This window comes from Durio zibethinus, chromosome 12, assembly GCF_047325235.1.
Source record: "Durio zibethinus cultivar Kanyao isolate XHJ-2024 chromosome 12, ASM4732523v1, whole genome shotgun sequence".
In the NCBI taxonomy this organism is placed as follows: Eukaryota; Viridiplantae; Streptophyta; class Magnoliopsida; order Malvales; family Malvaceae; genus Durio; species Durio zibethinus.
Window position 1 is genome coordinate 25498372 of NC_143173.1, and position 24065 is coordinate 25522436.

General features: G+C 33.1%; 2 protein-coding genes and 2 pseudogenes across 3 annotated transcripts; 1 reads left to right on the plus strand and 3 right to left on the minus strand.

The window, feature by feature from the left end:
* Nucleotides 1-4191: 4191 nt before the first annotated feature.
* LOC111296676 (exocyst complex component EXO70H1 pseudogene) lies at nt 4192-6368 on the minus strand (annotated as a pseudogene). The gene has a single exon (XR_016326305.1). The product of XR_016326305.1 is annotated as an exocyst complex component EXO70H1 pseudogene (transcript).
* A 5661-nt stretch (nt 6369-12029) lies between these two features.
* LOC111297837 (uncharacterized) lies at nt 12030-14747 on the minus strand (annotated as a pseudogene).
* LOC111296950 (uncharacterized) lies at nt 14714-16060 on the minus strand. Its single transcript, XM_022891443.2, has 3 exons — nt 15851-16060; nt 15640-15745; nt 14714-15467 (listed from the first exon to the last, which is right to left on the minus strand). The coding sequence occupies exons 1-3, from the start codon at nt 15881-15883 to the stop codon at nt 15325-15327; spliced, it is 282 nt and encodes a 93-aa protein (XP_022747178.1). The 5' UTR covers nt 15884-16060; the 3' UTR covers nt 14714-15324.
* A 4368-nt stretch (nt 16061-20428) lies between these two features.
* LOC111296617 (diaminopimelate epimerase, chloroplastic-like) lies at nt 20429-23674 on the plus strand. The gene is made up of 9 exons (XM_089741463.1): nt 20429-20781; nt 20863-21030; nt 21393-21463; nt 21848-21905; nt 21983-22162; nt 22605-22689; nt 22873-22932; nt 23027-23100; nt 23332-23674. The coding sequence occupies exons 1-9, from the start codon at nt 20509-20511 to the stop codon at nt 23446-23448; spliced, it is 1086 nt and encodes a 361-aa protein (XP_089597589.1). The 5' UTR covers nt 20429-20508; the 3' UTR covers nt 23449-23674.
* The last annotated feature ends 391 nt before the right edge of the window (nt 23675-24065 follow it).

A 24065-nucleotide genomic window follows, 5' to 3' on the forward strand; every position in this document is an offset into this window, starting at 1 on the left:
AACATTCAGGAAGTGGGGAGATCTGTATATTATGTCCAGAAAAGAGAAACTACTCTTCATTTGAATCATTTCAATGAATAACGGATGACCTTATCATCTCATCTCAATATTAAAATCATTAGGAACAGACTGACCATTGACCAAAAAAGTTAAGTTCTAAAAAAATCATATTACTTTCACATAATCTGAACAAGTCAATAACAATAAGTTGCCTTTTTATGCTGGTCAAATAAGACCCTGCAATCTTAGTTTAAACAGTGGGATTTAGATTATATTTTGATGCCTAAAAATCCTTGATTACAGGAGCAAACTGATGCTTTGTTCATGACTAGCATGATCAACACCCTGCAGAGCAACATGGTTTACTGCAAATTAAGAATAATCTATGCCAAAGGCTTTGTATTATTGAATTATATTACTGTTTAAGAAATGGTCAATTACAATGATTTTGATCACTAAGATTATCCTCTTTCTGCATCTGAAGAGCATCTACATGGCAAATGTGTACTGTCATTGTTATCCCAACACTGGAATTGAGATGAACTGAACTTTAGCTGTCTTAAACTAAACAAAATTTTCATTCATCTTGTTGTTATTTTCTCATGATTTTGACTAAACATTAAAATAAACAAAACGTGCCTGCTAGATTGTTGACAGGATTGGAAGGAAAAATAATGAAATTGCGTAATTGACAGATGTTGAGAACAATAAGTACAGACAAGTATAAAAAAGCAACTCCTTTTCCCCACCTGTAAGATCAGGTTTGTCCATTTGGTGAAAGAATGGAAGTGCAAGGTACTAAAACTTGTAAGCTTGTAAAAAGGATCTTAATTTCAATGGAAACTTGAACTATCTATGCAAAAAGACTAAAAGTTGGACTCTGAAAATATATGCTTATTAGCGGATGAACCAACTTGAATGGAAACTTGATTTCAAGGGAAACTTGAACTGCTAAGAGTGGCTGCATGAACCAACTGAGCTAAGCTCAAAGGAGCTAAGATTAAGAAACTTTTCCTTCCTTCGAAATATCGTGTTAGGGGATGGAACAGATCAGATAGACAGATACCTTACTACTGCATTCCATAGCCTACCCTAGAAGTAGGGTTCAGTAATGAACTCTTCTAAATTGTTGCAACTGCTTTTTGTTTATTGAGGTAAAGAAGTAAGATGCAATCAAAAGGTTGTATTGCCATTGGAATCCTCCTTTACTTCATTAAAGAAGGTTCATTCAAGTGAGAAATCCAATTATTAATGATCTACTGACCCAAGCAATCAAGAAAAGGAATTGCACGTCCTAATACACCTATAGGGAGGGAGATTTGAATTGCCAAAAACAAAAGGATGGAGATATTTGACATTGTTGGGACCATGTCAGCAAGTGAAGCATGTGAAAAATGTCAGGATTGATTCAAGGAATCAATATTATTTACTTAAGACAATTTTAAATTATAAAAATTCTGTAAGTAACTTGTCATCTTCTTAAACTTTGTCTGAAGCACAACGCACCTTTGATGTTTCCATGTATAAAATAATCAACTGTTCCCTCATATCATTTCAAATTAAACTTTAATAATCTCTTTCTCTTTCACTTCATCTACCGAAATGAAGCCTTGATTACCTGAAATATTATCATTATGACAATTAGCAGCAAGTCAAAGCCTCGTAGTTTAATATGAAGTAAACTCTAGTTATATGCCAGAAAGGTGAAAAGAAAAGCTAAAAAGGAAAATCTCTGCTTTAGGACTTCAAAACATTTCAAGTTGTAGTTTGGAAAAATTGGAAACCAAAAATGTAATTACATTAGTAGGTCCATTAATCCATTTTCTGGGTTGTCTGATTCATTTGGGCAACTTTTTCTCAATTGGTCGATCTCCTTTGGCGTCCTATCCTGATTATCAACAAGAAAAGAAGGAAAGAAAAGTCATAAGAAGAATTTCATGCATTTAGCCGACATTGAAGAGAAAACAACTCATTAAAATCTCACCAAAAATACAAGCATAACACAGCAAAATATGTTGGCAGGCAGCCTTCCGAAAAAAAAAAACAGAAATGGGAATTTCCATCGGCAAGAAACTCATCGACTTTGTAACAATGCTGATAACTTTGCCTCTGGAAAATGTCAGATAACAAGAATTGAAAAGGGGGAGACGTGAAAAGATGTTCTAGAAGGCAAATGTCCTACTAGCGGGTAGAGTTTATCAGCATTATGGTCATGTCCTGCTGCCCTCACTTGAATGAATGCCATAGTACTAGTATTCAACATTACCAGGGAGCATGAATGTTTACAGCTTTCATCTTTAAATAGATACCTAAGGCTGATGAGTTTAAGTTGAAGTGACCTTGAAATGAAAAGTTTTATGAAGAAGATTGAAGGAAGAAATACCATCTGAGGAAAGCAATTTGTCTTTTCAATATGGTACATCATAAATTCTTTAATTAGCAGTTTTCGGCTTGCATTTCTCGGTAATCCCATTTTTTGCTTCTGAATCCTTGTCTAATTCCGAGCTAATGACAGAAAGTAAAAGCCATTAGTGAAAATTTGAGACACGGAAGCAGTCAGACGTGCCTTTTTCACAATCAACAAAAAAGGGAAAAATGGAAAAAACAAGAGGAATGAATTTCATCTTCTGAAATAACCAAAACAAAGAACATGTCACACCCAAGTCATACAAACTATTGGTTGGTCATCCTCATGCAGGATATGGTGAAATTGAAGCATTAGCCAAGGAAGACTGAATCATATGAAGGTCACAGTGTAGAATTGCAACAAAGGCAGACTTGAAAGCCATAGGATGTTGGAGAATTACTGCAATACTCACCACTACGCTTCCTTTGTAGTCTTGCAAGAAGAGGAAAAGGAACACTATGACATTGGGAATCTTGTGCATGTGACATGGGAAAAGCACAGTATAAAAGATTTGAGACCCATGAATTCCGTGATATACCTCACGAAGGAAACAAAAATAGACATATTATTGTATACTCATTTGAACAATGTTAAATCATTGCAGCTAAGTGTGAAACAGTAGTGATATGTTTTGGATTATTTTTGGAAAAAATAATCAGTGAGTTCTGAGGGTAATAATGTTTGATAGATAATCATTAACTAACTTGTTTTCCTTGATCCATTGAACTTCAAAAAGGAAATTTCTACATATTCTCTGCTGTTTTACAATCTGTATAAGCTCAATCTTGCAATTTTGCTTCAATGAGAAGCACTAGGTTGACATCCTGCTATAGTTGGGGAGAAGGATACAAGGCGCATCAAAGCTCAAACCACACAGTTTCTAATTATGTTATTGCTCATTGTTCAGAATCTGTGTGTCAGACTTATATGACAGTGAAGACCGCCGGCTGCTTCGCATTTTTGAAACCTCAATGCGGTTCACAATCATCCAATAGTGACACAACGTCCCCAATGTCGATACCATCATAACAGTCCCTGTACCAGTAATAAGAGTAGCTATCCACCACTCATGATCTTTTCCAAATACAATATATGAAAGGGCAAGAAATGCAACTGAAATCAGCCCACAAGCCAACCATATGAGGTTATTAATAACTGCCATCACCTGCTTCTTTGCCGATGATACGAAGTTTGCACCTTTCTCTGTATAACTACAATGGAAGTTTGCACTACCAAACTACAGCCAATGAAGATTCAAGGCTATGGAGTCAAAGACAATAAAAATCATATAAATGGTAGCTTTGAAGCGATTCTCGCTTGTCCAGGAGAGACTCCTGGTGAAATATATTGGCCTGGGATGTTGAAGATGGCAGCAAATGGCCATTGACGGATAGTTAATAGAAATTATTGGTTAATTGATTGGTTATACTGGCAACCGTACAGGTTCAGCTCATTTTTCTATAGAAATTTATCCATGCAGTTTTATTGTATTAGCAAGCAGTTTTTATTTGACTGCTATTAGAAATGTCGTGTTTTCGGCTTTGATGCAAGAGTTTGTCTGATCTTTTTGTGAAAATCCATGTCAAACTTACATATATTATTCATTTTAATTCAAAAATTTTATAATTTTATTCTAAAAATAATCTCACTAAGTTAAGTTTAACTCTACTGAGATTGGGTGTCACGCTTCTTGCACTCCTTAATTTCATACGAAATTATATACTCAAGTTGTATACATAAAATCATTTCTCTTACAACAAATCAGCAATGAGCAGAAAGAGAAGTAATGAATCTCAAATCTGTGCTATAGACAGAATAAACAGATGTGGAAGGACACATAATAAGCCGTTAAAACCTAAAATGGTCGTTATGTAACTACATCAAAACGATCGCCGATTTTTAACGATAAGAAAAAATGGCCATAAAATAAAATAAAAAATACAAAAACCCTCTACGCTCGTAACGGTGAATGCATGTTATGCCGCCGATGAGACGACGCGGAAGCAGACATAGATGAACTCCGGGAACTAACCTTCCCCATGAACAAATCCGACAAGTAATTCCCTAAATCTTTAGGACAAAATCTGACAAATAATCTAACGCTCCTTTCATCTCCAACCGTTGATTTATGCGTATCGTAAAACTCCTGATATACCGCGACAACCTTTCTCCCGATGGAAACCTTTATCTCGTCTCGGAGTTTCGAGTCGGGTACGACGCAAGAACTCTGCTTCCGACACGCATCTTCAAAGCTTGAATTAAATTTCCTGAAACACTCTTTAGCTGCTCCCGGTGTCATCGAAACCGTTGGATTCTCCGGCAATGAAGCGAATACGTGGCCCCACGCTAACCGCACGTAATTCGCTGCGAACAAACTCACCTTAGCTTCGTGTTCTGCGACCCATTTATCACCGAGTAAGTACTGGAGATTCGATATACGGACTCTGGAGATTACATGTCGTAGATTGTTGGCTAAAAATAAGTACGACAATGAGACGTCTTTGTAATGCTTTGCTTTGCTGTCGAGTTTGCAGAGTAGGACGAGGATTAGCCATGCAAGGCGGACGGAGATGGCCGGCGCAGGCGATTCGTCGGAACCCGGACTGTTGAAGAAAGATTCCGGTATAGACGATTTCACGGACGGTGGCCAGTCCGCGATGATGTCGATGAGGATGTTGCTGTAATCAGCGAGGAAAGTGAGGTAATTCATTAAGTAGATCGTTAGAGGATGCAGATCGCCACCTGGGATCATCGCTTTGGATGAGTCCTTTTGAATTGTGGACTCGAAATCTGTCAACAACGACCGCACTGACTCGCTGAGTCGAACCAGCGAGTAAAGAGCTTGTAATCGGACGGCTGAAGTCGATTCAAAAGAAAAGATCGTTTCAATCTCTTGCCAGTACTCTGAAATAGCCGTGTACATATCGAGAACACGGAACATTTTCTCCGGCGGCGATTTTTTGGACCTGGCGACTAGTTCGGGGAATCCAAAGAGAAGAGTGGCCGCTTCTTTTGAAATCTCGGCAAAGCAAGATTCTCTGATGGAATCCGACATAGAAAATACGTGATCGCATAGGATTCTTTCTCCATTGAAAAGCGTCCTCACTGAAATCTTGACGGCTTCTAACCAGTCCTTGATTTTCAAATCCAGTACATCCCATTCCATTTTATTAATCCGAGACGAGCTTATTTTTTCGATTCCGAGTTTATAAATACCTTCATTAATAATATATTTTCGGATAATTTTATAAATATGTACGCATTCTTTAGCATAACCGGAAGCGATCATACAATCCGCTATCGATTTTAGATCGGACATAGCCATAGAAGAAACTTCTTCTACTTCAGAGATGGAATTCCCTACGGCACGAATCTCATGGTAAGATGAACCGTCATCATCGTAATCCGACGAGCTTGATCGGCCGGAGGTCCGTGATGATCGAGTGGAAACCGATTCCGGATCCAAATGAGCCCGATTCATTGATAAAATCTGGTGAAACTCTTTTTGAAGCCTCTTCATCGCGATTTGCATCAAATGTTGAGCTTGAACAAGCTTTTCCGAACCGGAACCTTGATCAGAAACTAGCAAATTCATGAGTTTTTGTAGGTCGTTAACGGATCTTATGAACTGCATGGCTTCTCTTTTGCTTTCATAGAAAAGAGAGGTCACTCTAGCGTAAGCTGATGTTTCAGCATCCCATTTCATGATGATGGTTGCGGCAGCGTCGATGGTTTGCTCGACCATGGATTGGGAGAATCCACGGCGAGGAGTACTGGAAAGCGAGGCTCTTGAAGGTGACATGGATTGACGAAACGACGTCGTTCTCGTGCTGAAGCAAAGACTCCTCATTCCTTTCCTCTTTTGAGATCGTAAGGAGGTAATTGCTTTGTAGCTATTTTTGTTTGGTTTTTGTTGGCGGCAGATGATAATAAGAAATGTTGGGTGGAATTTTAAACGGAGTTGGGGCGTTGGGCGAGGAGTTTTATATAGACGGTGGACGAGCGACGCGGTTACTTGTGAGGGAAGAACGCGTTGCCTTTACGTGGTACATGTCTCCCAATCCCCTGACATCGCCAGAATAACATCTAATTGCACATTAAAAAAAAATAGAAAAAATATAAAGTGCGCTAAAAGTAAAACATTACTTCAGATTTTTTTTGGTTAATAATTGTTTTAAATAATGTATACTTTCAATATAATAAGATTTGCTCTGACTAAAATTTAAAAAATTCTTTTTCATCTTAAATTTTTATATTTAAAAAATGCTAAATAGAGTTTATAGGTAAAGTTTAAATGATTTTTAAAAAAATATAAAAATGTATTATCTATTTTGAATTTCATGAAATAATTATATTTTATGAAAAATATTTTCTTAAATAAAATTTAACTAATTTTCAAATTATGTTTAGATTTATTTTTTTTTTCAGATGATTTTGTATAAAAAAATAGAATTATGAGTAAAACAATTAAATAATAATATACTAAGTAATTATTATAATTTTCATTAAAATTAACTTTTAAAAGTAATAATAAAATTAATTATCAACTTGAGTTTGATATCGGTGGAAATTTTTGACGCTATTAACAACTTAATTATAATCCATAAAATAATTGCTTTGTAATTAGGAGTGAGAAAAATATTGAAAAGTTAAAAAATATATTCAAAATTGTAGTGTTCAATTATGTTAGGATATGATCGATTTTTTTTTTATTTAATTCATATCAAATTTGGATATTAAATGTATATTTTAAGTTTATATTGGATTTCGGATAGAAATATGAAATTTTTTAAAAAAATTAAACCAAATTGAATTATATATATATTTTATTTTTTATATATATTTTAAATTTTTATAAAATAAAAATAATAATTTTATATCAAATTCTACTTAAATATATTAAAATTTTATATTAAAATAATATTTAAAAATTAAACACCATAAATCAAACCAAATTAATAAATTTTAATTTAATTCGAATCAAATTTTAAATTTTTGTAATATTATATAATATTAAAAAAATTAAATCAAATCAAATTCGAATCGAACTATTATTATCCATATTTGTAATGTTTTCAAGTTATTTTAAATTAAAACAAATAACTGCTTTGAGTAGATCCAAATCACGATTTTAATCACAACTTAATCATATAATAATGTCAAATGTAGCTTTAAATAAGTTGGATAAAGGCAAATGAAATTTGCACAAGTTTTTCAACTTTCAGATTTCTTTACTTCAAAGCTAAGATTTTTTTTTAATGTATTTATTACACTTAAATCAATTGGTCAATAATTAATTTGATCAAGTATGAATTCGATTTAATTTTTGAACGATTAAATCCGATTTAAAATATATTTATATTGTCTGTTATTCTAAAACGTTTCTTTTCTCTTTGTTCTTTAATGGATTATGATAACGTGACATTAGTAAAAATTGGAATGATTTTGATAGATTTGGAATATAATTGGTATAAAGATTAAAAAGATTTTAAATAAAAATTTAATAATCATTTAAATCCTTTACATTTTAAGATTTAAATTTTTTATTTTGAATCAATTAAATTTTTAAACACTTATTTTCATTTAATTAAATCCTTATATATTTATTTTTATTAAATTAAATTATTGATCAGATGGAAATAATTAATTATTTTTCCTATAGCAATGATTCAATTGATAAAAATAAATGTATGAGAATTTAATTGATTATAAATTTAAATGATTATTAAATTTTAATTCAAACAATTTTTGAACCCTTTTATCAATATAATATTATTGTAGTCATCTGAGAGAGGATTTGAAAGTTTAAACACCTAAGATTCCGTTTGTAAATTTTTTTAATTTAAAAATCAGTTCATATATAATTTCATTAAATTAAAATTTATTCATATAATTTAATATATTTTTACAAACCATACATTTTTTTAAATGAATGATATGACTAACAAAACCAAAAAGTTAAATAAATATAATAAAAAAAATCTTTAGTCAAAATCAAAGCAAATTAATAAACGAAGGAAAGAAAAAAAATGAGAAATTAAGAATATATGAATTGATAACTCTGTTAAAAACAAAATTAATAATCCAATTCTTTTTTTTTTTATCAAGTTTTGCCAGTCACATATCAACTATCATCGTCAAGGCCCCGGCACCACAAAGCAATCAGGAATCACAGCGCGATCATGACGAAAGAAAAAAACCGAGCAGTCATGGTCATGGAAATTGCACTCGATCCTCACCACATTGCTAAAAACTTTGAAATGCATGTTGTATTTCCAACTCATTAGAGTTGCGTAAGACGAAAAATCTCTTCCAATCCGTACACGTAAACCAAATTTCGAACTTCCATTTTGAATTTTATATATATATATATATATATTATATATATGTATATTGAAATGAAAGCTCCATCATAGTCAGTGATATTAGATGATATATAGGGCCGTTCGGTTCATGCACGGGCAAACTCGAGAGAAACTGACGATTGTTTGGTCCTCCAAGGAAAATTTTTTTTATCTAAAATCATCGATACTAGATAATTATTTTAAATTTTGTTTAATTTTAAGTTGAGTCAGATAAATTTTTTTAAAATTATTTTTTTTTATTTATAATATTAAAAATCAAAATCTTACTTTAAAAAATCAAATTTTTTATTACTCAACTAATAGATGTTAGTAGTCCTCCAAGGAATTTTGTTTGCTGTTGTCTGCTGATCTATTTTATGATCAAACTATTAAACCTTTTTTAAATCCGATAAAGTTTAGAAATAAAAAAATAATTTTATTTTTAAAATTAGGATGAGACATTAATTCATAAGGAAATTTATAAATTTTTAAAGTTTTTTTTTAATTTACACATCGTTAATTAATAAAAAATTATGAATACTAAAATTTGAAAACCTTATATATAAAGGTTAAATTTTAATTACTTGCATCAATCTCTGTTGATTTTAAATTAATAAATTTTATTTATTATAAAATTTATTTAAATTTTTTTTTACTGAATCAATCAGCCGATAATTAATGTAATTATCGTAATTGCATAATTATATTGTAATTGTATCATAATTTTTATAACTTATATGATTAAAATTACGTTAACACGGTCGCTGTTCTGCCCAAACAGTGTCGATTAGTTAGATGATTGGTTTCACAATCCTTTTGCTGCTAGCCTCATCTTTATGTTTCAAAATTTCAACACAAAGGTATTGATTTTCATCAAATCTAGAAAGATTTTGGACGAATGAATAGAAAGGAGCTGAGATAGTTCGGTACAAGACGGTGATGGTTCGAAAACGAAATAGTTGAGAAAAACGGCGAACACTTTAATGAGACCTTACGTGGCATACACAGGCAAATGCAACTCTTCCAAGGCAACAGAGCCAGGAAAAACTTTAGAATTAAAGACTAATTGGACTCGAAGCCATTTTGTAGGCAAAGGGTTTGACAAACACTATCCTACAATTGCTAGGTGTCTTCAAATAGCCGGCACAGTTGTCTGTCAAATCCAAATCAAAGTGACTTTGATAATGAGTTTCCAAACTATCAGCTGTCATGACAAGGAAATAAAGTATGCTGTAACAATGCACGTTTCATATATTTCGTACCAAAAGTTTCAAATTCTTTTGTCCACAGAATGACTGAAGACTATAAACTAGATATTTGATGTGTTTATATGGTTGAATTACTTGCAAACAGGACAACGGTTGAAAAATGTGGCTTTAGAAAGTTCGAGTATCCATATATATATATATATATATTTTATGTGTTGTCCATTTGAAGATTATGATTCATGATGGGTTGAATGATTAGTCAGCCCCGACGAGAAATGGCTGAGGCTCATATTTTCGGCCTGGCCCGACGGCAAATTAATACAAGCTTCCCATAGCTCATACCACTGTCGTGTCGTCTTACAGCGTGCATTTTAACTTGGAAAGAAAGGCCAACATTTCCACTTCCACATCACTAATTGGTTAGTTGCTTTTGTTATTTGCAAAGCATTACCATTTACTAAGAGCAGAGGTTGCTTACATCATGAGATAACTTGCATGATGTTTTTTAAGTAAAATTTGTAAAATATCTTCTTAAAAATGATTTAATAAAAATTTTAATATAAAAATTAATAATATATAAAAAAATATTAAAAATATTATTTATAATTTAAATTTAATCGATATTTATTCAATAATAAAATTTTTATTAATATTTTTATTAAAAATATATATTTAAAAAAATATATCAAAATTTATACATTTAATTTATATAATAAAATCTTTTAATTCAACGATTTTAAATTTTGTTTAATTATTTTTATTTATAAATTTCACGAATTTGATATTATGTCATTTGGTCTTTTTTTTCTTAATTACTTTATAAGAATTTATAGAGGCTTTACAAATTCACTTTCCTCCGAACATTCGGGTTGTTAAAGAAATGATTGATCCAAGTGCAACGATAGAATATAAACCGAATACTGCAGATGACCCTCATATGAGGAAACCTGATATCACCAAAGCAAAGGAGCTTCTCAACAGGGAGCAGAAAATCTCTCTAAGAGAAGGGTTGCCTCTTATGGTGAGTGATTTCCGGAATCGCATTTTAAACGAAAATGAAGGAACAGGAGCTTAGTTGAAAAATAAATAGCAAAACAAGCATGTATAGTGTGAAGAGCATTTGTAATTTGTCAAATTCATTTTATTATTATCATCCTTGTTCTACATTACATAGAAATTTAGCAGTTCCAACCGTCTAATAGAAGATCTGGCATTCCTTCGTTTCATGATAATCAGTTCTATTTGTTCACATCTACATTGTGCATTTGTTTGCACTGAGTCAAGTTTTGTATTGAGTGCTTCTTAAAGCTCTCTTGCCCTAAATGGACTCACCACAGTGGATTCCACCATTTTTGGGAGTCTAGTGTGAGGTGAATGGGAGCAATTACTTAGACCATGTTATGCTTATTTTGGTCTTTGCCCTTTGGATCTTTGTTCATCTTCTTGGTGCTGCTGATTGTTTTTAAGGCATTAACGCCTTTCAAAGGCTTCATTTGGGCTCTGATTTGGTTGATTAGCACATTTGTAAGTTATTATTTCTTCTTAGTTCTAAGTTCTAGCAATGAAAACAGCTTTATTTTTTTTCATATTTTCGTGATTTCTTTCTTGCTTTTACCTTCCAAAGGAAGGTAAAGAAATACGGGGATGGCTTAATAAATATTGGACCACATAGTCGTCCCAAATACAGCCTTACACCATTACATTACATGCTGAACTGGCAGTAACCCTTTTGTTTGGCCTTTTTGGGTCAATTTAATCCAAAGTAATTAATCAAAATAATATATTTTCATGTCGATAAAAATTATAACACGTAATTTTCATATAAAATATAATATAAATATATAAATTATCAGTATTTTATACAAAAAGTTTAAATTTTATATAGGAAGCATTTCTTAGGTTTAATTAGTATAGATTGTATGCGATATCAAAGCTGCTCGGTCAAGAATAGTGCAAAGAGAAATTGAAGAAAGACCGGTAGGATTGTTTATGAATAGTTTCATCACCGCATTTAAGCCCATAAGTACCAGAATGAATCAGGAGAGCAGAGCAGGAGCCACTCACCTCATCAAACGACTCTTTCAGCAAATTATTGTGACCATACCTAATCAACAGAGAAGGATACTGTAAAATCCAACATAAATGTTGCATTGGTATCACTATTCACCATACTGAATTTACAATGCAGACAGACTCAATTGCCAACAAATTGGAAAATATTGAAATTCATCACTCATCACTTTAACACATCATGCAACAAAATAAAAGCAGGTTTTCCAATTTTTAAATTACTATTCATGATTATGAACTGACATTTTTCATGGCAATCCCCATTCATGAAGAAACATTTATATGCATATTTGTATAGCAACTAGAATGGATAACTGGGGCTTGAAGTTCATCTTGATATTAATAAGCACAATATAGCAAGGTTTATACTAAACCGAAGAAAATTATTCAATGCCAATATGCAACAATAAATAAAACATAAGGCACAATATGACCATAATGCATGAAATAGCACTTATATCAAGCTTCCTACCATCATCCATGGAAAATTCAGCCAGAGCATGACTAAACTAACTTAATTATCTACTATGCCTCTTACCAATATGCAAACTACAACACTAAAAACCCACCCTTCAATTGTAAACTGCTATCCAAATTATTGGATAAAAACTGAAAGACAATTAAAAAATTTAAAATTAAAGGGACCTCTTTGCAGAAACCACCAATCTTCACCTCTGCTTTGATAATAAACATACCCCATGTCTCTCAAGTCTCAAGCTTTTTCGGCTAAAAGCTTCGTGGCCACCATATTATCAACAAATAAGGTTTAAAATCCCTTGGCTCTTCCTTCACCAATCCATCATAAACCTTCAAAGCTTCCCAATGGTTCTTCTTCATGGCCGTGAAACGCCTCGACCCGAACCAGGTCTTTAGCAAATATTTGTTCGAACTCGTTCTTGGCTAGCTCGAAATCGCCACTGTAGCCATGGATTTGCGCTTTTAACATGGGCCATTCGGTGTCTTCGGGTTCGAGCTCGGTCAAACGGTCGATAATTTCGATGGCTTGTTGGAGCTTTTTTTATTTGATCCGAACCTCCATGAGAGACTGTTGAGCTTCAACGTCATTTGAGTACTGAGTTAAGTGCTCTTCGATGGTTTTTTCTTGATCTTCTAAGGAGATATTCGCGTCCGTTGAGGTGGGCTCAACCGTGGGCGTTGCCGTTGGGGAGGCGATTGCGGGTTTCTGGTGACAGCGCGTGAGGAAGAGTGCGGCGGCGGTGGTTATGGTAATGCAAGTGGTTTTAAGGAAAGGGGTCAACGTTGGAAAAGGGAGGGTTTGGGCCTTCCACAGAGTGGAGCTGAGGAGGAGGAGGATGAGGAAGATGAAGCTCTGATGGAGGATAATTTTAACGGTGATGATGATGATAAAATCCTGAAAGAGAGAGAGAGAGAGAGGATATGGGTTTAGGAACGATGGACGGTGGTGATTGAAAGAGATGCGGAGAGGTTGGTGACGGCAGTGTTCTTTAAGCAAAAGACTGCATGTTTTAGAGAGTTACAGAGAGGGAGAAGGGAAAGTTCAAAACCCCTTTTAGCAACGAAAATTCGAAAATGTGCGGTTTTTGGTTCCAAACGCAACGCATCATATTGGACGTTTGGATTTGAAGTTTGAGGCCGACTAATGCTTTGTCCAAGTTAGTTTGAGGCCGAATAGGAGCCGAATTCTACGATTCCATTATCATTCATTAAAAAATATGAAATATGAAGTAGTTTATATTATTTATAAATAACAATATTATTATTTCGTACGTGCGTCAGTAAAATTTTTAAATTTTATAAATGAAATTAAAATATGATCATATGGTTTTTTATTATATTAAAACTAATTTTTAATATTAATAAATGACCATTTTTAAATTCACTAATGAAATTTAAAAACTTCATCACCAGTGTATTAGATATATATATTTTTTATAATAATTGAGTTCTTAATTTGTTACATGAGATTGTGGATTTAGGCAATGATTTTATGTCAAATTTTTTTCCTTTTCTCTTATAAACAAGTAAGTGTTTAAAATAATTACTAACTTAACAAACCATATAACAAGTCACAAATTTGAAATATATAATCTGCCAATGGTTATCAACTTCATCACCGATCATTTTCAGTATAAAAGTCGTGATTCCTTCCCCACGTACTCAAGTAAACCACAAATTTCTGTTATATCAAGAGGCTGAGGTTCCAAATTCCAATCAGGGTCTCGCACCCGCCGTGCATGAGATTCATCTGAATTTCATGTTTGCCGTATAGTCAGCAATTAACATGTCACAGGCTTTTTAACATTTGGAGAAACGACAGAGCTAGCAGCATGTTTCTCTGAGCCTTCGAACAGGAATGATTAGGTTTGACGTGGTTGGATAATTCATGTAATACTATCTAATTCTGCAAGGAGTTTTGGACAGCATGGTTAGTTCATGAACTCTTAGCCATGGCTGTTCCTAGTTTTAGAAACTTTTCTTGCATCAGTTCAACGAAGCATCTTTGACCCACTGTGGAAATGACTTTCTTCTAGTAAAATGCAAAAAGATGTGACAACCAAAGCTAGCTTGGAGGTTGGCAGTTAGGTTCAGAACTCGTACAGATACAGTGTAAAGGTCAAGTTGAGTTTCTCAACCGCATACTTTACATCATACACAAGTGCATGTATATATGAACAAAAACAAATACGTCGATGGGCAATGGGTATTAAAATTATTGACCCCTAGCTTCAAATTCATTGATCAAAACGAGAAACCAAAAAGCTTGGGACTGTAACAGCTGACACACAGTCGTCACTCGTCCCTTTCAAGTTACATGGTCCCTAATCCCCCCCCTTCACTTCATATAAACAGACAACAGAGAAAGTCTTTTAACGGGCAACGAGCTAGCGACCCTGGGACACCGGACTCAGGCACGCAAACAAAAGAAACAAAGAGGGTGGTGCCACGTTTACACAACGTGCCATCGAGTCATGCGGCCCCCGTCCACATATTGCTTCCACTCGCCGTCACGCTTCCCAACTACAGTTTCTCATTTTTATTTATTTTTCTTCACGGTAATCTTTTTTTTTTTTTGTTTCCAGTTCCTGCCCAGTCGTTCTCATCATTTTCTCTTGTCTTTACTGTTTATTGCAGACTTTTTGTACCAAAGGGCAAAGGCGAAGCCCAGGACTTTGAATTTTTATGGTGATATTCTACAACTACTACCACCACCACCACCATCACCACTACTACTACAGTACTACTACTACTACTTCAGCTAAACTACTTTTAACAATTCTAATTCATGGATTTGAGCTATATATATTGGTGAGAATCAGTCCTTGTTATTCTTCCCCATGGAAGCATTAATCCTGCTCTGAATCCTTTGCCTTTTCTCTATTTCAGTTGCTCTCTGGTCTCTGCCCCTTGTGTAAGCTTCAAAGAACTCCTTGTTCTCTTTCTCCAACTCATCCCAAACTGTAACCAAAACCATACAGAATCGCAGATCATATTATATTTAGCTGAAAAACTCTCCGATCTCAAAATCAAAATCTTCAAGCCTGGTTGGTATGTTTCATCGTGGGTTATACTGATAGTGTTTTTTTTTTCCTATATGTGCAATTAAAGAAAGAAAAAAAGGTGACTGAACCTGTTGAAGTAATGACTGGTTTAATATTTGCATGCTTAGACAAAGCTTCCATGCACTCTTCTTTGCTCATGTTGAAGATCAAACACTCTTCTATAAGACGGTGAACCTGGATATTCATGATCATCACCATATTTGATCATCTTATAGCAACAAACACAAAAATCAATGGAAATAATCAATGGACATAGAAAATTAAATATATTTGAATTACCATGTGGATATATGAAGCTGAAGAGTCACCCATAAATCATAAAAAGAATCTCCTCTACTGTTTGGGCTGATACCTAAGAGCTAGAAAGGTAGAAATATATAGAAAAACAGAGATGAAGAAGAAACTAGAAAAGGCAGTGAAAAGCAGATGAAAAGGCAAAGAAAGGAGATGAGAGTGAGTCAGTAGAGATGGGAGAAGGGAGTAGAGATCAAGATCAGGAGGCCAAAAATGTTCAAATTTATAGAAAAAAACAGGAATAGACGTAGATGAAATTACTTAAGTAAAGTTCCTAAAATTTTTTATTGATTAAATAAAATTAAAAATTAGAATACATAGATAAAAAAATTTTATTATATAAATCAAATTATAAATTTTTTAATATTTTTTTATTAATATTTTAAATAAAATATTAATAAAATTTTTATTTATGAATAAATATCTATTAAATTTAAATTTAAAATAATATTTTTAATAGTTTTTATATATTATTAATTTTTTTCAATTTATTAATTTAAATTTTTTATTAAATCAATTTCTAAAAATTATTTCATCAACTTTAACTAACGAATTTCATATAAAATTTCTCCATAAAAATGACTGCGGGTAAAGAAAGAGATCTTATTCAATAATAATATGATGATAATTGAAAAAAAAAGAAAGGGAAAATTGTTGTTTTGATCCTATGATGTCAAAGGTTGTTGGTGGGGTCCAAAGTCGCACGTGGGACGATTTCTATGATTGGTGGAGAGAAGATTAGAGGAGATTCTATAAACAGCCCTTTCTTTGTCTCTTACGTGGTCACTATTCCAATCTCCACGTGACATATGGGACCCGCTTACCTTTCCGTTTTTATTACTGTTGTTTAATCAATCCAAATCGAATCTCGGAATTTTAAATAAGATAATTGATCTTATTTAAAATAATCAATCAAATCAAATTAAATTAAATTAATTAAATTGCATAATTGAAACAACTTAACTCTATGCATTAGATCAATTTAATTAATGATACTTAATTAATTGAATTTAATTTAGTCAAAATTTTCGACATTTCACTGTGAGATGTTCTTTGCGTTTTTAACTTATTATTAAAAAAAATTTATCTAATTAATATTTTTTTATTTTTTGTTTGAGTTACAGGATTAATCATTAACAGTAATTGTTTAATTAGATTTGAGTTAAATTTAAATATTATATGTTTTTTAACTTAATTTTAAATTTTGTTTGATTTTTAATAATTATTTATTCTAATTTTTTTCTTTTGCTATTTTACGAATGTTATTGTTGGCTACATTTGACAACTCATTGACAGTAGAAACAGCATACTATTTTGTTCGAAATGTTGTCGTTTCTGATTCAACACCACCAAATGTGTCTTCTCTTCTCATTGTAGGTAAGAACTCAACCTCAGTCATTTTAGATTTCATTTGATTGAATAGGTGATGAGATTGACGATGATAATATTAAAAAAATAATAATAATTATAATTATTATTATAATTAAAAAAATTAATAAGAATTTATATTAAATAACTTTTATTAAATTTAATAGTTAAATTTAATTAATAATTCAATCATATCATACTAAAAATATGATAAAATCCAAATGTATAATTAATCAGGAAGTCTAAAGTGTTAGAAGTTCTCGAGTATTACGAGAATCTGTTTCTTCCTTGACTATTAAAGGACGAATGCTTTTTGTGACAAATGTTCTTCCTCTATGAGATACAACTACCACAATGTTATCACTATATGTCGAGCTTGAATTTTGCGGATTTTACGACTTTGCAGAGTCCTCTGAAAAGGCGTCGGGAAAGCTGTGGGCTAGAGGTGGACCTTTCAACTCAGCATATATTACCAACGAGGATAGTTGTTTTTTAGCACCATGGGCATTATGAAAGTGGTTTACACTCGACCTGTTGATATTCGAACAAGATTGGTGGAGTCGAATTCTCCAAGAGCAATATCAGAGGATTTCTTTAATTATTTTGTTTTTGATGAAGCTACTGCATTATGTTTGCAAAGATTGTTTATTCTAATAATCTTATAAGCAAAGTTGCTGAAAATGCAGTTGAAACTTTCAAGGATTCAGAAATTGTTGGACTACCACAACTTGAAGGTACTAGCGGATTAGAAAACACTAGAATAACAGCTGGGGGCTTTAGCATGGGGCAAGTTGTTCAGAGGCTAAGTGGCCTGGGTGTGTCTTTGGTCATGCCATGACTGACTTTGAGTTGAGTAATGATCGAGATTAAGTTGATGAAAAAGTGGTTTTAAGATATTCTCACGTGCATTTGAAGCATTGAAATAGGTTATTAATATGTTATACGGGCAGTGAGAACCCTAAACCACAAGATACGTAGGTAAGTGTGAGCTAGTGTGTTAGTATCCTGAGACCAGTTAGTCATTGTAGGTTGAAGTCATGTGCGGGCACCTTTGAGTGGGTTGGTGGAGTAACAACTAGAATCAATGAATAATAGTGATCAAGATGAAGGTTTTGGGACCTTGAGTTAGCCGGAGAAAGTCCCTGAGATGACGGAAGAGAAAAGTGTCTCAATTTCAGACAATCTTACGGTTACTGGTCGGAGACTAGAAAAATCTCTTACGTTCTTTATAAGAGGATAACTGATGTTAGCTCTCCACCGCCCTCTTGGCTAACGGGCAGACAGAGGTCTGATTAATCTGAAATGAGCTACTCCTAAGTACCAGTGGTGTTTAGGTGGGCAGATATAGTAGGCTCACGAGTGTGACATGATGTTTCCTCAAGTCATGGTAAACTCAGAGATGGTTGGGGCCTGCGAGCCTCGTATCGGGACTTTGCGTTGAGTCGTGGGGTTACGCAGTAGAGTTTGCTATGCCCCTCGATTTTCTCTCCTTAAACTAGAAGGATCATGAGATAATGTTTGTGTAGGAGAGACGCCATCGAGCCTAAGCGATGTGAGAGATAGCAGGCAAGTATGCTGCTAGTCCCTTGTGGTCAATCAGTAGAAGTGTGCTGTAGTTGGGACAGTCCACCCAAATCCCCTTACGGGACTAGCATGATGTTTGATATCAATCATGCGTGCGGGCAATCTACATAGAAGCTAAGGGCTTAAGCCCTAAGAACTAAGTCTTGTAAGATGAGATGAGCCTAAATGCTCCGAGCTGGCTGCTAACTAACATAAGTGTTATCCTTGCTTAAATTTGATACGAGAGTTTACGTACAATACGACGAGCATGGTGTTGGATTTTCATCATATCAAGAAATAATAATATCATAAAAATCGAAATTATGCGGCCTTATTAATATTCGAGGATCGATGTTCGAGACCTTAAACCTTACGAGTAGAGATTGGTGCTCAGAACCATTTTGAAAATCATGAGCTAAAGAGTAATGAGAGTTGGATTCCTTCTTATCAAGTTTGAAATGAACAATCCTACAGGATCAAAATAAAAAAAGAAAAAATTTATGAATAAATGGCTTGAAAGATCGAAATTAAACTGTTTAAGAAAAATTAGACAAAAAAAAAATTGATTTAAATTACGAGTAATCTGGATGTCGTACGAACGTGTGGTTTCAGAATGAGAAACGTGCGGACCGTGACACTAAGCCTATGTTCTCATGTGCTCATGTCGGCTTTGTGTGTGCTCATCAAGATTGCTACAATTATTGTTTTTTCAAATGACTCGGACACAATTACTGTTTTTACAAGCCTCTTTATGTCCAAGTCATTGATGACTCAAAAGATGCACACATTTGTTTTTGCTTCAACAATGTCGAAACCAATTTTTGAGGAGTTCAACTACTCATCTGGTCCCACCATTGTGAGTTCAATCAACTGAATCGAATCCATTTTTTAGTTTATTGGTGTAATTCTGAATGATTAGTTTATGTTAATTGTTTATATTTTTCTAAGAGTTTTTAAGTTTTTATTTTTTTTAACTTTATTAATTTTAATTTTATCAATTATTAATTTAATAAAATACTAAAAATTATTATAACAAACCAAATGAAATTAAGTGTCCGCACTAGTTAAATTATAATGAGAAAGCTAAATTTTTTATAATAGGCTTAGGTTATTATTGGCATATAAAATTATGATAAGAAAGAGTAAGATAATATTATAAATAAAATAAAATTAAATAATATCATTTTATCTAATATTTGATGTATGTAAGAATTAAAATATGATAATTTATTTATTGGTTAAAATTATTTATTTTTAAAGTTTATATAATTTAAATTATTAATATAATTTTTAAAAATAAATATGATAAATAAATTTAATTTCATAAATTAAAAATAATTTTTTTATTTAAAAAGAATTAAATTATCTTATATCAAAAAAATATAATACTCTTTATAATTGTATCATTTTCAATTAAATAAAAATTAAATATAATATAAAATAATAATTATATTTTTATTTATTATTTTATACATCAAAGATACATTAAACCTTTAATCTCAAAATCGTAAAGTCCACGAGTCGTTTAATAACAAGGTGTCGAGATATGGGAAGACCAAACCCGTCCAACATTTAAACCGGCCCGAAGATCTCTTTCAATTGATTGGCATTGGGTTGGATCTATACACAAATATCCTTTCCACTTCCAAGTTCTGACTCAACGGCGATTCAATACCAAAACCCCGAAAGTCAAAAAGTAAGCCAAAAGCCCCATGGCCATCGCCGCCGCCATTTCCCTCTCAATCCAACCCCAAACCCGCAGTTTCTCAGTCGCCATCACCGCCCTTTTCGATCAGCTTCTTCTCTTCTTTCCGATTCTTTCCGTTCCAACTTTTTTTCTCAAAAACACTAAGTTTCGAGTCTCCGCATTTTCCATGAGCATCGGAACTCCAGCGAAAGTCACCGCAACGTCGTTTCTTGACCGAAGAGAAAGTAGGTTCCTTCACTTCGTTAAGTACCACGGCCTTGGAAACGACTTCATTTTGGTAATTTCTCTAATTCATTTCTCTTGGCTGAGAAAAATGTGACAGGTATTGTCTTAGCTGACTTGTTGTGTGTTGCCATAGGTTGATAATAGGGACTCGACCGAACCAAGGATTACGCCGGAGCAAGCAGTGAAGTTGTGCGATAGGAACTTCGGTGTCGGAGCTAATGGAGTGATTTTTGCGATGCCAGGAATCAACGGCACTGATTATACCATGAGAATCTTTAACTCTGATGGTAGCGAGCCTGAGGTAATTGGCTAAAATTGAACAAAAAGTTAAATGCAAAGCACGTTTAGACGTAACTCTGCCATTTAAAAGTAAAATCGTAGGATCTTCTTCATTAAAAGAATTTATATTTAAGTTTTGAATTATTTGAAATGATACTTATTTGCTTTCACGTTCGAATGCCTCTTTTTTGTGTTTGCTTTTGGAAACTAAAAGCAAGTAGTGAAAGTGATAACCAAATGGAGCCTTCGTTTATCACTTGGATGTTTTGGTTCTTTGGTTGAATTATTAAAATTCAATACTGAAGGGGTTTCTTGCCTTTAGTGTTTTTGCATAGTTTGTGTTTAGAATTTTAGTTATGTTTTTAATTTATATTTTTTTTCTAGATGTGTGGTAATGGTGTCCGGTGCTTTGCCAGATTCATTGCTGAGCTTGAGAATTTACAGGGGAAGCATAGGTATGGTTAAGGGTTTGTTCTTCTATTTTCCTGACAGTTAAATAATTCATATTAGCAGATGTGAAGCCGGAAATATGAGAAAGGAGGGGCCATATAATAATTTTAATAGAAAAAAGAGGACTAAGTATTATTTTTGGTGGTATGAAGTATTCTGCTACAATGGTGTAAAAAAAATTTTTGGAAGGGCTGGCAGGGAGCTACGCCCCTGCATACTAGGGTGTCGCCTTGTGTGTTTGTTTGAAGATAGTGCACCTGTATATAATTCCCTTTGCTTCTAATTGCAACTTCATTATTAAAAGACTGTTTATAACAATATGTTTTCTGTGATGATTTTACTACGTGAAATGTCTTTGTAGTTTCATTCTCTGTTCTAATTTTATGCAGTTTTACCGTACATACCGGTGCTGGTTTAATTATTCCAGAAATTCAAGATGATGGGAAGGTATGTATCTGGAATCCTGTAGAGTACAGTTTATCGATGGTTCGTAATGCATCTGACATTGAGCAGCACCATTTCAGGTTAAAGTTGATATGGGAGAACCGATTCTTAAAGCATCAGATGTTCCTACAATATTACCACCCAATAAAGATCAATCTGTTGTTAAATCAGATCTTCATGTAGATGGAGTGATTTGGAATGTGACTTGTGTTAGTATGGGAAATCCACACTGTGTAACTTTCGGCACCAAAGGAAGCCAGGTTTGTATTCTAGATGATGATTGATAAGAAGATTAACCTGGAGTTTATATTTATATGAACTATTCCTAGTTTTACTTCCTCCTTAATATTTTAATATTATGCTCCTTCTTTATTGGGTATCTGGTAAACTATTTGACTCAATGTATGGCTTATAGCAGAAGAGAGGACACTGTTCCCTGTGCCAAACTTTTCTTGGTAGACCAGTAACGTACATGGGCTTGACGATCATAACTTTTTACCCATTGCATGCTTCAAGAGAAGAAAAAGACTAGGAACAGTTAAAAGAGCTGCTGCAAAAAATCTTTTTCTTCCAGTGAATTACTTGTTCTAAAAGAAAATGGATTCATTGACTGGTTTATTGAAAATTTTTTTCTGTTTTCCTTTCCTTTTTCATTTGCATTTCTAATACTTGCTTTTTTGCTTAATGATTGTGATTGAGCAGAATTTGACTGTCGATGAACCAAATTTAGCAGTAATTGGTCCTAAATTTGGGCATCATGAAATGTTCCCAGCTAGGACTAACACTGGTTAGTTGTTATCTAATTTCTTAGATGATCTTTTGCAATCAAGTCCATGGCTAACATCTGTTAGCAGCTTTATGTTTTTTGTATGTGATGAATTGGCTTTTCAATTGCATGGTTGTGTCATTTATCTCCTTTCGATAAGCAAATCCATTGCCTAATCATGAGTGCATTTGATATGATTTGCAGAATTCATGGAAGTTTTCTCCCGTTCGCACTTGAAAATGCGTGTTTGGGAGCGTGGAGCAAGTTAGTTATAATTACCATCCGCTTATTATAAAACTGGCAATTGTTGTGTTAGTTTTTGTTCTGGCTAAAAGCTCAAGTCAATTGCATTTCATAGGAGCAACACTGGCTTGTGGAACTGGAGCTTGTGCCGTGGTGGTTGCAGCTGTTCTTGAAGGACGTGCAAGAAGGGTAAGTATAGGACCCGATGTTTAAACTGTGATAATGAAATAGGTAAATGAGCATATAGGAGCACATGAGATGCCACATTGAGTTATTTTTTCATCATGAAGTAATTAACCTAGGTTTCTTTTTTTATCCCAAAGAGGAGGCCATAGATTTCTCAACTAATAAAAATGAAGTCTCCTTTTTTTTTTTATCGTTTGTTTTCCTTATAAGTTGATTTTCATGTTGTGAAAATAGCGTTGTACGGTTGATTTGCCCGGCGGCCCCTTGGAGATTGAATGGAGGGAGGAAGACTATCATGTGTACATGACAGGACCAGCCGAAGTAGTGTTTTACGGATCAGTGCCACTGTGATGAGTGATTTGACAGTTAATATATTTGAATTTTATAAAATATTAATAATTTATGTATTCGTGTTGTATTTTATATAAAAATTACGTATTATAATTTTAATCAATATGAAAATATAAAATATATTTTTTGATTTTATTAAATTTATTTGTAATTTTTATTAAAATTTTAAAATGTCATTCTTTTATCTTTTATTTATATTATTTTTTTATAGTGTTTTCATATCTTATTTTAAATTGTGAAATGATATAACTCTCTTTTTTCAGCCAGTTCCGTTCATACTCAGATTAAAAAACACAAAAGCATAAAAGAAATTAAAAAATATATATATTAACAATAAAGAATAATTATAGACTTTGTTTATGATGATGCCTCTTTTTCATCTGATCATAAATAGGATTCTTCATTTAATCTTGAACAGAGGTGCCAATTGCAAATGGGAAAACCGGTTTTCATGATAAAGAGAACTCATTATTTGTATTAATCGAATTTTGTAGAAATAAAAAGCCAAATGTTAGAACTTATGAATTTCAAAACATTCTTTTTAGTATCTCTTTTTCACTTATGTATCCAACTTTCGTTTTGATTGAAAACAATGATTCTTTTACTATTAAAATTAA

Excerpts from the sequence above, each read along its gene's own strand:
- LOC111296617 (XM_089741463.1), top strand. The coding sequence starts at position 20,509 with ATGGCCATCGCCGCCGCCATTTCCCTCTCAATCCAACCCCAAACCCGC. Across the intron at positions 21,464-21,847 it reads AATTTACAGGGGAAGCATAG|TTTTACCGTACATACCGGTG; the intron begins GTATGGTTAAGG and ends AATTTTATGCAG. Across the intron at positions 22,933-23,026 it reads TGTTTGGGAGCGTGGAGCAA|GAGCAACACTGGCTTGTGGA; the intron begins GTTAGTTATAAT and ends TGCATTTCATAG.
- LOC111296950 (XM_022891443.2), bottom strand. The coding sequence starts at position 15,883 with ATGGGTGACTCTTCAGCTTCATATATCCACATG. Across the intron at positions 15,746-15,850 it reads CAGCTTCATATATCCACATG|GTTCACCGTCTTATAGAAGA; the intron begins GTAATTCAAATA and ends ATGAATATCCAG. Across the intron at positions 15,468-15,639 it reads ACCAGTCATTACTTCAACAG|TTTGGGATGAGTTGGAGAAA; the intron begins GTTCAGTCACCT and ends TTTTGGTTACAG.